The following is a 14,202-nucleotide window of genomic DNA, read 5'->3' on the forward strand; positions in this document are numbered from 1 at the left end:
AATTAAAGCCCCACCCACAACATCGGCACAGTGTCTGCTATGCTGACATTATTGATGACAAATGTGTGTTTGTGGCACACTGGCCAAGGAACCATTCAATACCATTCTGTTATATCAACTCTTACCTGGGAACCTCTTTCTGCTAAACAAGATTTACATTTGCTTAGCAACTCGATGCTTTTAAGCATGTTCATGAAACTGGGACATGTGCCTTGTTTAAGCAAACGCATTGACCAAAGTAAGCAGATAACAGCAACAACCAATCATTGCATTGCAACATCATTATAAGCAAATGACATCCTGGCAGAGTATATTGCTTCTGCTAAGCAACTTTTTAGTTCCACAGCCAGTACAAGGTACCATGCTTACTAGCTCCATGAAACCACACATTATGTTGATATAACACTAAGGATCTGAACATATTCACCATTAGCTAGTCTAACCCCCAACTCAACCAAAATGCAAAACTATATGTAGAAATATTTAGCCTTCGAGAAAGACTCTGCTGGGGTCGAAACGTCAGGCCATTAACTATTTCTGGTAGAAATATTTACATTACATATCAGTGCATAGAAATTTGAAACTTCTTGTCAAAGTAAAAAAAGGAATGTCAATAATGATAAATTAATGTAATAGTCATAGCCTAGAATTTTCTATTTGTATTGGCAAGACCAAGTTATATGCTAGTGTGCTCTGGTTGTTTTATCATGCAGGCTACTTGACATCCATGGTTACATGTTGGAAGCTTTCTACATAACATTTAAAGACACTGGACAACTTTGGTAATTGTCAAAGACCAGTGCTTGAACTTGGTGTAACTCAACATGTGCATAAAATAACTATTGAGCTCAATTGGTCATCGAAGTTGTGAGATAATAATGAAAGAAAAAACACCCTTGTCACACAAAGTTGTGTGCGTTTAGATGGTTGATTTCAATTCAAATATTTTACTGAGAAATCACTTCTTTCTCGATAACTACTGTACTTCAAAGGGAACCATTTCTCACAACGTTTATACTATCAATACCTCCCCATTACTCATTACCAAGTAAGTTTTAATGCTAACAATTATTTTGCATAAGTACCAATAGTGTCCACTGCCTTAAAGTTTAAGCAGTGTCTTTGGTGCAAGAGGACTGTATTAGAGAAATCAGTAATGGGCTCTGTCTTTCTTCAAAACAATTTTAACTTATCAAACTAGCTAGAGTTGGACTATTGAATGATATGGAAGGGGCAAGTGACAGGAAATATACAACAATTCAACGCTTTACACACAGTTAGGCCCTTTAAAAATGATTTTTGATATTTTATACAAATATAAATTGTTACCAAAGGACGAATGTAGTTTTATTTACATGCAATACTACACAAAGTCAAATACCTGAACACAATGAAGCACTACCCTTATTAGGTTTAACCCTCTCTCAATCAAACATTAGTATGAGTTGTATGTATTAATTCTAATCAGCCCCAATTCCCATGTAATCCCCAGCCTGGTTTCACTACGTTGATGGATTAGTCTTGAACGTCAATGCAAAACCAACGATTCTTTGCTGACCAGAATCAACCATATGGATGTGTAACTTCTTTTTATTAAAGATTTGACACAGTTTCTGCTGAGAGTGTCAGGGGTAAGAAATAACGTTGTACATTCATAACCTTTAAGGAAAATGAAAAATGTACACATAAAGTCTCCAATACCCACTTGTTCAATACAGTCATACATGTAAACTACAAGAGTGTAAGGTCAATCCTAGCACTGCAAATTAAACCATTAAGCAAGACAGATGGAAGCACAACTGGATATTAAATAGATAAATCAGATAATGTAGTCGGCATTGGTGGGAAGGGGCGGTGCTGTCTTTATTGAAAACTTGACTCAAAGCTTGTGTAGCAAAACTCACACATTTGTAAGAAAGTTAATGGCAGACAATAAAATGACAGTCACATACTAATGAGGCAGCAAATTTAACCTAACACAGCCACTGTTATCCAAAACACACATGCTTAGAATAACACACATGATGGAAATTGAACTGGTATTTCTGCCGCCATCTAGTGGCTGAATGTCTCCAATTGACTAGTAGTATACATGTAATATTCCTTCCCTTGATTAAAATGTCTCAGAAAAAAATCCATTTCTTAATATATACAGACATGTATAGAATAAAGATTGAAGCTTTAAGCTAGGCTCAGCTAGGCTCATCAACCCGACTGATTTAGGTGGTAGGGAACCACTTAATAGCGTTACCAGGTGGACTTTCCCAAATCGTTGATTCCACTCTGATTACGAGTTAATTTACTTATTGCCAACTTGCCATTCTTCTACTTGTTGTTAAAGCCCCGTTGAGGGTGCCCTTACATGAAAGCAAGCTCATCATGTGATGATTGAGTTGGTAAGGGCTGGATTTGATCTTGTCTATTTATTACCGATCAAATTGTGGCAGTGTGGGAGCAAGCAGGCTAGTGAAGTGGTATTCAAACTTGGTTGTCAAAAAGAATTTGGATTTAATTCACATTCAATTCTGCTTGTATTTTACAATGCTTTGTGCATGGGACAGGTCAAGCAGTATGACAAGAGCTAATACCTTAAAAGAACTCATAACATGTAAATCATGGAAGAGTACAAGTAGTTTACAGGTTTCCTCAGGCACCTGAGCTATAATGATATGCCTTCCAGGCATCCTTGACTTCATAATTTGCATGACAAATTGTGACAAATAATAAAATTGTTTTAACCATTTCATGCAGTTTTTCTCAACAATTTGGAAAAAAAAAAAACTTTCATAATTAAGCTGCCAATAAAGAATATTTTGTTGAAAATGAAAACAAGAAAAAGTAGGCAAATTGGAATGAGTAAACAAGTTCTGTAATCTACTACTGATAAGAGCTCACTTTCCAATTGTGTCAAGTATTAATACAGGGGTAATGTAGTCCCACTAGAGGGCGCTATGTACACCCAATGATGGTTGTAGAGATTGACTTCAATGTGCTTACTATATTCTAGGTTGATTCTCGCTGCTTAAGATCATTTACAGCATCCACTCTTGCTCTTGTTTCCTTTCCTTCCATTCAGCTTAACTGTCTGGCTATTGTCCTGGGCAGTCTGCTTAGCAGCATTCTCTTTCTTTTGCTTCAGTACTAATTCGGTAATTGCGTTAAACATCTGTAAAATACAATATTTAGAACATCAATCAAAGTTTGAACCAGCTCGGATGACTAAACTATGCACTTCTAAAATCATGGAACAAAGAGCTAATTTACCCATATACACCGATGTGTGTTAGCACTGTATACTCCGTACTTTCCTGAGTTCCTGATGGACTCGTGTGGGATTGAAACCAACGACATTTGGAACTCCAGAGCAGTGTCATACCAACTAGACTACAGAGATTGCCCGGTAGCTAGAGGCAGTTCCAAATTAAATGTAAACTTGCGGGTACAACCATGTGTAAATCTCTTAGGGTGAGTGTTGGCTCTGAAAAGAGCCGGTTTGGTCTTGACGTTTTGACAGTATACTCTGCTCGACTCATAAGAGATTTACACATGGTTGTACCCGCAAGTTTACTATTTATTTATAGTTCCTTCTTATTTATCCACACCAAGCAAAGTGTCAATCGATTTAATAGTTGTTGAACTTGCATCGGGGATAAAGAATATTCATTTTGTTTTTTACCCATATACACCGATGTGTGTTAGCACTGTACACTCAGTACTTACCAGATTTCTGTGAAAAAAATCACAGGCATACGCATGTATTACTCAAATGGGATTGGAACCAACAACCTTTGCAATTCTAGAGCAGTGTCTTACCAGCTAGACCACTGAGATTGCCCAGTGGCTCTCAAAGACAATATGGAATAGTGGAGCCCGACTTTATTTGTGGGTATGTCCTTAATACACTTCCGTTGTTTGCTTATTATTATGAGCAGAGAACAAATCACAACAAATGTCCAAATACAAATGCTGATAGTCACAGAGGCAAAACATTTCAACAAACAAAAAACAAAAACTGACAGTTATACTTGATGAGTTCTTCACCAAATGTATAGTTTATTATTTTTAACATACAATATCGTTGAAGCATTCTTCATACATTACCTCTTCTACATTGATGTTTTCCTTTGCACTCGTTTCAAATAATTGAATGCCCATTTGTTCAGCAAAATTTGTTGCATCTTCCGTTAGGACCACTTTTCTCTCTGGACAGTCATTTTTGTTTCCAACTGTGATGAAAAAAGAAAAGATAAAATAGTTAATCAAGAACATCTGGGGTGCGTTCCACTCGCGCAAACGTTGCCAACCGTTGCGCACGTTCGCCAACAATTTGAAGTGGAACGAGTTGTGTGCCGCCATAGTTGGCGAACGTTGGCAACTTTAGGCGAACACACTTCTGAGGTGTTGGCGAGTGGTTTTTAAAATGGCGGACAAGCATACGGTATTATTTCTTTGTCACAAACATAATTACCTTATATTTTCGGTGATTTATAATGAAGGCCATATTGACATCGCGTAATGCGCACCAATTGTTCCAAATATAAAAACCGTTTGCGCGAACAGTTGCAAGTTGTTTGCGCGAGTGGAATGCACCCCAGGTATTATTGTTTTTGTTTGAAAGAAAGGACAGGTCTTTTAAACAATCTTTTCACCTTTGATTGTAAATCATCCTGAATTGCTGTTTAATTAAAACCATGCTAATTTCTTACTTACAAGTACACAAAGCATCCCAAACAGGCATCCCAACATTTATATGCGAAACCCTAGTGTTGGAATGGGCAGGTGTGTAGGTCAACCTGTTAACTTGACTTTCTTATTAGAGATGGGCATGTCAGCATGTGATGATTTGACATGCAAGCCCTTCACTATGCAAGATGTGCCCAATATCAATTCACCATGCTTTAGAATGCTAGAGGTAAGTTGAAGCTACTGTAACTGTACCAACATTAAACATTTTCAAAAAGTAGAGACACTGTCTGATTATTTGCTTACAGCCAGCAATGAAAAATACTAAGCATTGTACACCCTTGAGTGCTTAATGTCACAAGAATATGGCATAACAAAACTTCCAGTAGAACATGTACAATTACCTGTGTGTGAAAATTGATGGGGCACCAGTCTCAACAATACATTATGACATGGTATATTGGCTGGTATCCTCTTTCTGTTCAAAACAAACTGTTTGTGATATGCAACATGTAATGTGCCTAAGTGGTTGGTACCCATGTAAATATACATTGATAAATACCCCACACAGTTTCACTATTCCTATTGGTGGAGAGCACGTCATGTGGGGTGTTTAAATGGTTAAATGACCAGCTGGAGCTGTTTATAACCGGTTATTTTCTGATACGTTTGTGCGGGAAAGTTCCCAGGGGTGATCGATCTCGCCGTGCCATTTTGGCCTAGGAATATGAAGATGCTTACTGCTTGCTACTACTACTACTCGCACAAATTCGTATCAGAAAACTGTCTCAGTCATAAAAATGCAACACACGTATGGAGCTCAAGGAAAGGACGTCGGATAAGTTTGACAGGGTTTCTTACTTTATTACGCCTTTTAACCAAAACTCCATTTATAAATGGGAACAAAAGAGTAGTGACTCATTCTTAAACTGACATTTAAAACCATGCAGGGTCGTGGCCGTGTGATAAAGGCCCGAGCCGGCTCAGGCCTTTATCACACAGCCACAAGCCTGCCGGTTTTGAACGGCTGTTCAAGACCTCATCGCTACCCTTTTATTCCCTTATTAAAAACAGGTAACAAGACACTTACCTAATATTCTACTCACTACATCACAATTTTGTTCAATTTCATGTAGCCATCTCTTTACATTGACAAATGTCTCTGCACTTGTGACATCATATACTACTATAACTCCATGGGTACCACGATAATATCTGCAAAATCAATATCAGGCAATCAAGAATTACATCAACGACTTCTAATTGATATGGTAGTTTACAAATAGGCACAAGTACAGCCATAAAAGTCTACAAAGTCACTTCAGAATGTTATAAGTATAAAAGTGCCAAAGAATGGCATCAAAATGCAAGTGTTGCCTGCTAATGTCACTGAACTGAACTTCAAATAGTATGTAACTGAATGAGGGCAAGTACATGTACTAGCGGGTGTAATGTTTGTATTGCAAATGTACCCATACTATGTCATTGTTAGAGTCAACGCATACCACACCAATGACACAATAATTATGTAGAACTAAAAGATCACCTTCATGTCATTCCTTGGCAAATAAATTTTTCATTTCACTTGGCAGGAAGGTGTGTGGGCAAAAAATTACTAATATTTCTCTAAGAGACCTCCATGTAAAAGTTTTACGGTACATTAATAGAGGCAAGAGGGGCCATGTTCTCTACTGACATTTTGAAAGTAGAGCTCTTTCAAATACTCCTTTAGACTTTGTGATAAATGTATCTACTATTAATGTATCTACTATTAATGTATCTACCACACATTTCAGTGAAGGACACCTTGCTTTTCAGCAATGAACAACCGGACTTGACTTTGATTGGCACTAACATGTACATTGACATTACATATCACAATGTGTACATACATCGAACACGACATTCGGGGTGCGTTCGATTAGCTTCCCTGGGTCTACCCCGTGGTGCTCACTTGGGTGAGCCTCCTGACAAGAGCTAAACGAACGATCACTCAGCGCTCTCGTGGTGACGTCATGCACCTGGGGCCAGTCTCCAAGTGGCCCACTCCACAAGCAGGGCACCCTGGAATGACGTCAAAGCTATTCAAACGCACCGGGAGCAGACCGGGGTCGACCCAGGGAAGCTAATAGAACGCACACATTGTAAAAAGTACTTACGTTGATGTAATTGTACGGAATCTTTCTTGGCCTGCTGTGTCCCATATCTGAAGTTTGACCCTCTCACCATTCAAATCAATTGTCCTGATTTTGAAGTCCACTCCAATTGTTGTAATATATGTTCCTGTGGTTAAACAAAATTGACAAACGCTGTAGGTTTTGTTTTCAAATGATTAAAGTTTGCAAGTTGAAAATAATTTGTTCTTTATATTTGCTTTCATGTCAATCACAATAATGCAGATTTGTGTAAAGTATTTTCTTGTTATTTCTGAAAGAAATCCACACAAAGTGAGCTGAATCTATATTTCCTACTGTTGTTAATTAAAAGATGGTGTTAAATTTGCACCAGGGATAAAGAATATTAATTTTTATGTTACTTTTAGTCGTACATACATACTACACAGATGTGTGTTGGCACATGTACCCAGTACTTTCCCCGAGTCCTGTGAAAAATATCCAATCAAAATGGACACTACATTGTAAAGTCTGTCTGGTTGCATCACAAATGTGATACAAAAACAATCATGCATTTGAAGCAGAGCAATTAAAACAACAAATAACAATTAACAAATTGATGATAAGCTCGGCCAAAAATGTCAGACTTTTTTTCCTCCTAATTATTATTCATAAATACCTAAGACAGTTTATCCATTCTGATTGATCGAGAGGGCATCACTAAGGGGTTGTTTGAACGGATGATATAACACCAGTAAAAAGTGTTGAAACATTGGCGTGACACGCGAACTTGCACATATGCTTATACATGTAAGACAGTTCTTCTTTCCTATTGGTCGAGAGCAACGGCTGAAACAGTTGTGCAATATCACGCGATACGCGCGACGCGCACAGCATCTCCTTATAAGAAGTTGTTTACCTGAGGGCCTTACCATTTCATAGCTGGAGGGGTGTTGAACAATTGTAATCTTTGCATTTATTTTACCTTTGGACCAAAAAATGTTGATGTTTTTTGACCGAAAAGGTATTTATGAATGGGAATCAAAGTGTGTTGAATCGGTTTTCAACTAGTGGTTTAAACCCGCCAAGGCCTGGTTCTTGATAATTTACCTCGACTCCGTGTCGGTAAACTTATCAATTCCAGGCCTCTTCACCACACATTAATTCCCTTAATATTAACCTGGGAATATGTATAAAGTATCTAAAGTACATTTCTACAACAGTGAATTGTGAATCTGACTCAGACCTTCAATGCCTTATTACTCCACCTCAGATTTGACCCAAATGACTCAGGACATGGACCTAGACTCAACAGAAACTGTTATCAGCTCCATAGGCCCCTACTGCACATGTACACAATGTATGAAATTAGTGAAGTACATGGTTAGCAGTCATAAAACAGTCTGTGACAAGTTAACAAACCCACCTTCATCTGCAGTAACACTAGGTATTAAAACTTGGCCCTTATCCAATGCTATTTATCTCTCAGTACGCTCTTATCCTCAAATCAGATGCTTGAACCAGAGTGTAATATCAGACGATAACCTACTCCAAGTTTTTTATATTTCACTCTGCTTATTTCACTTCTCATATGGTCAGTGCAAAAAATTACATTTTAAACTTTGCGCATGCAAAATCAAACATAAAAACACAACCTAACCTCATTGACTTCATGAGGCTGGAAGATAAATACGGCCTCGTTGGATATGGGACGCAGATGCGCAATATTTGTCTGTATTCCACTCACACTTTTGTGATAACTTGTGTGATAAAAATACACATAATGTTTTGTGCTGATGTTTGTATTGTGTAAATTGAATGAAACCTAATAAAGGCAATGATTCATGTTAGTTGTAAGGAAGGAAGTCATCTTTTGGTTTGTGGTAAAAACAAAGGATTACTACATAACATAATGCAGGGTATGCAATGCAGTGCAGTGTCCATTGTCATTGTCAAAGAACAATGTGAACAGCTTTTAAACTGTATTCAGCAAAAATACATGTACAAATGTAGTACATAAGTATTGCATTGTGATGTCTACTGGTGTGACTCACCTTGAGTCATTGACTGATCTAATCAAGCCTATATGTATGAAGGTTTTAAGCCAAGCTGCAAACAACATGTGCTTGCTACCCTAAACTTGTTGATGTGTAATGTATTTTGAATAAACTTGCAAAGGTTAGCCATCTGTGCAAATGAATCCATTATTCTGTAGTGTGAACAATTTCAGGATTGAAAAAAAAAAAAAAAGAATCCTGAAATTGTTCACACTACAGAATAATGGATTCATTTGCACAGATGGCTAACCTTTGCAAGTTTATTCAAAATACATTACTTATTGTTTCATGCCTTCATCCTTAAACAGAAACATTTTAAGCGATGTGTCTACCAATATCTACTGGTCACTAGAAAGTATGCAAAAATTATGTTTTGTACAAAATGCAAGTACATGTAATGTATTTATAGCTCTGGTGCTTCTGTTCAGCAGAGTGTGGGTTCAAGTCCTGGTCATGACACTTGTGTCCCTGAGCAGAACACTTAACTTTAAAACCGTTTCTTTCCACCCAGAGGTACATGTAAATAGGTGTCTGCGAGGGCAGAGATGGTTCTAGTGAATGATTTGTAAGCTTAGTAGCACATATTTGTTGCACAGGCTATCTACTCCCAGATAGTTGATGGTTTAAAAGGGACACACCTGCTTCCTTTGGCTATTTGGGCAACAAAATGTACTAAGATATGACTTCAAATCATCAAATTTTACCGTTTTTGAGAAAGAAAAAAACCCCAGAAGGTCATCATGTTCATATATATGAATAGACTTTATGGTTTAAACATTAACACTTGATTTATAAGTAAAAAATAAAGAAAAAATGAAACTTTAAAAAAACAAACCAAAACCAAGAAAATGGTTCACAGTTTTCAATCTTCAAAATATTGGTACAAAAAAATTCTGGAATTGAAAACACTGAAAGCGTTGGATCGAATCCCTAAAACCATAAATTGTACAATAAGTACTTCACACAAAAGTACAACCATTACAATAAAAGTGTAATTTTTCATTGTCATCTATCGGGATTACCAGCAGAGACTGTGACTAGTGACTTGGTCCTTGACTTGGCATTGAAACTATCTCAGGAAATGACCACATCCTTTACACTCCAAACCGCCTACACTATCTCGCAATGGCATTCAACCATTATCAATCAGTCTAAATACATCCATGTTGTAGCACTCCAAACCGTTTACACTATCTCTCATTACACCATTTATCAATCAGCACAAGTTGGACATGAAATGCAAATTCATTGACCATGAGTTACATGTGTCCATGCATAATGTGACAATGCATACATGTTCCTCTAAACACTTCAAGTACATGTACAAGTGCAAACATCATACATGACATGTCTATACTATACACAACAGAAATTTCACAGCACAATATTTGTTTGTTTGTTTGTTTGTTTGATTGTTTGTTTGTTTGTTTGTATGTAAGTACATTACAAAATGCATGCTTGTGGTTAATTAGACTATTAGACTACTACATAGTTGTACTTCTTTAAATACCTGAAAATGTGTTGTCTGCAAACCGAAGAAGAAGACTGCTTTTGCCAACTCCTGCAAAGAGACAACAAAGTGAGAAATTATAGAAAAATACAGAGAAACTACCCAACCAACATCAGATGAGATTAATAATAACATGAAATCAATTACTTAAGATTATTATGGAACAAGTACACGTAGATGTGAAGTCAAAAATAAATTTCACTTGTCAACAAGTAAACTGCAACATCCTATGCTTGAAACAATTTCAAGCGGAACAATTTAAATTACTTAGTTAAAGCCCCAAGACTTTTTTCCCCAGTTTTATTAGGGCCTATGACATATATATTTGACACTGTTTCGGGTTGTCTTTTAACAAAATACATTTAAAAACAAACAAACAATACATTTAAAAACAAACAAACAATACATTTAAAAATAAACAAACAATTAAAAGTTATCTTTGAATTCAGAGAGCAACTGTAAAACCAATTAGCTTGGTTTTCTTTTTGGTTTAAATGAATGAAACCAAATTGAATTCCAATTGAGGCTGAAATGGGAAAAAATCTGGTTCCTTTCTTTGAAATGATTTCTTTGAAATGAGAACCATAAAAACACACAGTATTGGAATACTGCCAGGGAACATTGAACCTGGTCATGGCTGCTGTGTGATTCGTGTCAACTGTGATGATACTCTCAAATAGGGTAATGACACACAGTCTAATATGAATCTGACACCAACGTGAATGTCTATAGTTACATTTATAAATACAGAAGAATCCGAATAAAGAGTTAATTGTTTCAGACTGAGTTTATGTCAGCATGGTACATCATATGTATGTAAGATGGACAGAGTTACAAATCTTATGGGTCATATCAGATCTGTGTAAAACTTGCAGGCTGTTCAGAGACCTATTGGATGACTTAGACCAAGTACTAAAAAGGGGACTATTTTGGGGGGTTCCCTGGTCCCCATCTCCGCACCGCATGAAATTTGACGCATAAGGGGTTTCGATGGTGCTGAATTCAAATTTGGTTGTTGCTAAGCTCTAAAACTGAACAGTTCATAAACAGACCAATTTTGGGGTAATTTAAGATCAAAAACAGTATTATTTTGATAACATCTGGGCAATTAAAAGCGAACATGACACCAAAAATAAAATTGTTGTCACAACTTTCTTTCCACTTAAAAATTATAGCTAACATATAAAATAAACGTATTTAAGTTGTTGACCAGGTATAAACCCAATTTTGCAAAATAAGAATTCAGCTTGGGCTCCATGTAGGCTTGGTTGGCTAAACTGACTGGAAAATTGTAATGCGACTGACCATAATGCGACTGACCATGGTTTTGCCATGTATACCTAATATTTCAAGTTGCTGACCAAGTTTCCTGTTGGATACTCGTGTATTATAAGAGTTGTGTGTTACTTAGTAGTAAAACTTTCAAACGTTTTTTAGTTAGAGGAAACTTTTGAATCGTGACTTGTGTATTTTTTACCATATCCTTAAAGGTAGTCTAATGTGACTAAGTGCTTTTAACAACGTCAATACTATGGAAGTGTCGTGGCAGAGTGGTTAAGAGCACTGAATTCACACTCTGGTGTTTCGGATCTGCAGAGTGTGAGTCCGAAACCCCAGCCGTGACACTTGTGTCCTTAGGCAAGACACTTAACATTGCTTTGTCACTTGATGGTCAAGCTCATGTTATACTGATATGCATGATCACGCGCACTGATTCGTATTGTAGCAGCGACATTAACTATATATTTTTTTTTACGGACCCTGCAGCATGATGTTTTACTCCGGAGTGGTGAATACCGGCTTGAATAAGTCTTTACAATTTGTCATCGCACATTCGCATAGATAGTAAACAATGACAATGTTGTCCACAAATGTTAACTGAGTAATTGCCAGCTTAAAATAAAGATTTTTCATAAATTACATACAATCGAGGTTGCACAAATATCGTTTATTTAAATGTCCTTTCCACAATTGCACAATTAATGGAAAGTGACACAGACAGCTGAGAGGAAATTTCATAACAAAACGTGGGTTTCTCTTTGGAAAATCATCTCATGTCTGACGTTATGCTATGGATTATGCTATGGAGCATAGGGGCAGGAAGCAGGCTAAAAAGAAGCACGAGTTGATTAGCGGAGGGGGTCTATATCTCATCATATGACTGTCGCTGTGCTTGCCTGTCTGTTTAATAGTTAGTGTTGTTAGCCCAGGTTGGACTCCTCCGTTGCAGGCAACGCGACGGAGTCCAGGGTATAAAGGTCCCGTACCACTGCAAAATTTTTTCACAAATCTGTTAAAAATATTTCTACTTAACTCGGGAGTCTGAACTTTTACTTACATGTTCCTTGTAGTTGGAACTCAAAGTTCGCATTGTTTAAAATTGTTGAATTTTCTCCTTTGGTGTTAATATTTTGTGAAAAGAAAATTGAAATCATCGTGTTCCGATCCCACGTCGTGCACTAACTTCCGTGTAAACACTTTCTTGCACTGATCAACTGGCGGCCTACTATTTGCAGCCAAATTGCTGTCAACCTGCTTTAACCAAACACTAAGCAGATAATAGTCGGTGAGCAATTTACACAAAGCGCAGAACTTTGCAATACCGAGCATTGGCGTCTTGTGCCAAGACTCCATGAGCCGGAAGCGTATTTTTTTCCTAGGACAAATGGGGCCACTTTTTACAATAAATTAGCGCATGCTAAACGTCCCAAGAAAAAAAATATATGCGCGCAGGAAAGCGCCCTCTGTTGTCCGCACATGTACAAGAAGCACTGTGAAAAAGCAAGACGGCGGCAGACGATTTTGCTGCACGCTTGGATTTTTAAAAAAAAATTTACAAGAAAAGAAAACTTGATACTTGTAATCGAAAATCAACCTGAAATTTATAAAAATTCTATTTGAGCTGGAATATTTTATGCTTACTGGATTTTAAAATGTATATTAGAGGAGTTGAAGGCGAGTTAACGGCACCTACCCTGTTTTGACGGCGAATAGCGGCAAGATAATGCACTGTACTCAAAGCCATGCGCACTTGGGCTCACACTATCAAGTGGTACACGATGATCAACATCGCCAGCACAGAACTTCAACATATTTTCGGATATAATTTCTTCCATGGATATATTTATTAGCTGTGAACTCGTTGAGAATATAGTTAGGGACACTATGAATATATGAACGGAATTTCAGCTTCTCAAATCAGGTAAAAAATAAAGAAAATTGTAGTCAAACTTGTGTTCGCATTGTAAAGAACCGTTATAGTACCCAGGACGTCAGTGCAGTGGCACTGACTGCGTCCTACCAGGGCTATATAGTGTTGTTAGTTTTGTTTAGTTGAACACGATTGATTTTCCCAAACAAACCAAACCCCCAAAAACTTAATTTTAAGAATTTAACTTCTTTCGTTATCGCACAGGGCCGCATTTAAAAAAGAAATTGTAACAATTTTTGTCTTAAGTTATTGAGTAAACAAATCATAAATCAAAATCATCTAGGGTAAAACAAATTGTCACGAAACTGGTTATGCACTAGGTAATGCGTATTTTGCTCATAATCTGACATGTTGTACTGTCTGACTGTCTGAACCAGTGTCACTAGTTTCATTTATTGAACACACCCATTTATTAATCCTGTACTTACCGCTATCTCCGATAATTAACAACTTAAATAAATGGTCGTACTCTTTGGCCATACTGCCGCTGAGTTGATTCTAAGAAGTTTAAGTTCCCGAAGCGAAGTTTTAACCCCACACACACTCTCTATTCAGTATTCTTTCAGTCGATACGGAAACAAGATTTCTTCGGCAAACTAGACTCCGCCTTATTTCGTGACGTCATAT

The 14,202-nt window shown here is 37.2% G+C and overlaps 1 protein-coding gene across 1 annotated transcript; it reads right to left on the bottom strand.

The window, feature by feature from the left end:
* Positions 1-1,032: 1,032 nt before the first annotated feature.
* LOC117290675 (ras-related protein Rab-35-like) lies at positions 1,033-14,156 on the bottom strand. Its single transcript, XM_033772196.1, has 6 exons — positions 14,004-14,156; positions 10,365-10,415; positions 6,843-6,966; positions 5,774-5,898; positions 4,102-4,226; positions 1,033-3,166 (listed from the first exon to the last, which is right to left on the bottom strand). The coding sequence occupies exons 1-6, from the start codon at positions 14,053-14,055 to the stop codon at positions 3,029-3,031; spliced, it is 615 nt and encodes a 204-aa protein (XP_033628087.1). The 5' UTR covers positions 14,056-14,156; the 3' UTR covers positions 1,033-3,028.
* Positions 14,157-14,202: the final 46 nt, after the last annotated feature.

The sequence above is a fragment of the Asterias rubens genome, chromosome 5 (genome assembly GCF_902459465.1).
Source record: "Asterias rubens chromosome 5, eAstRub1.3, whole genome shotgun sequence".
Taxonomy (NCBI): Eukaryota; Metazoa; Echinodermata; class Asteroidea; order Forcipulatida; family Asteriidae; genus Asterias; species Asterias rubens.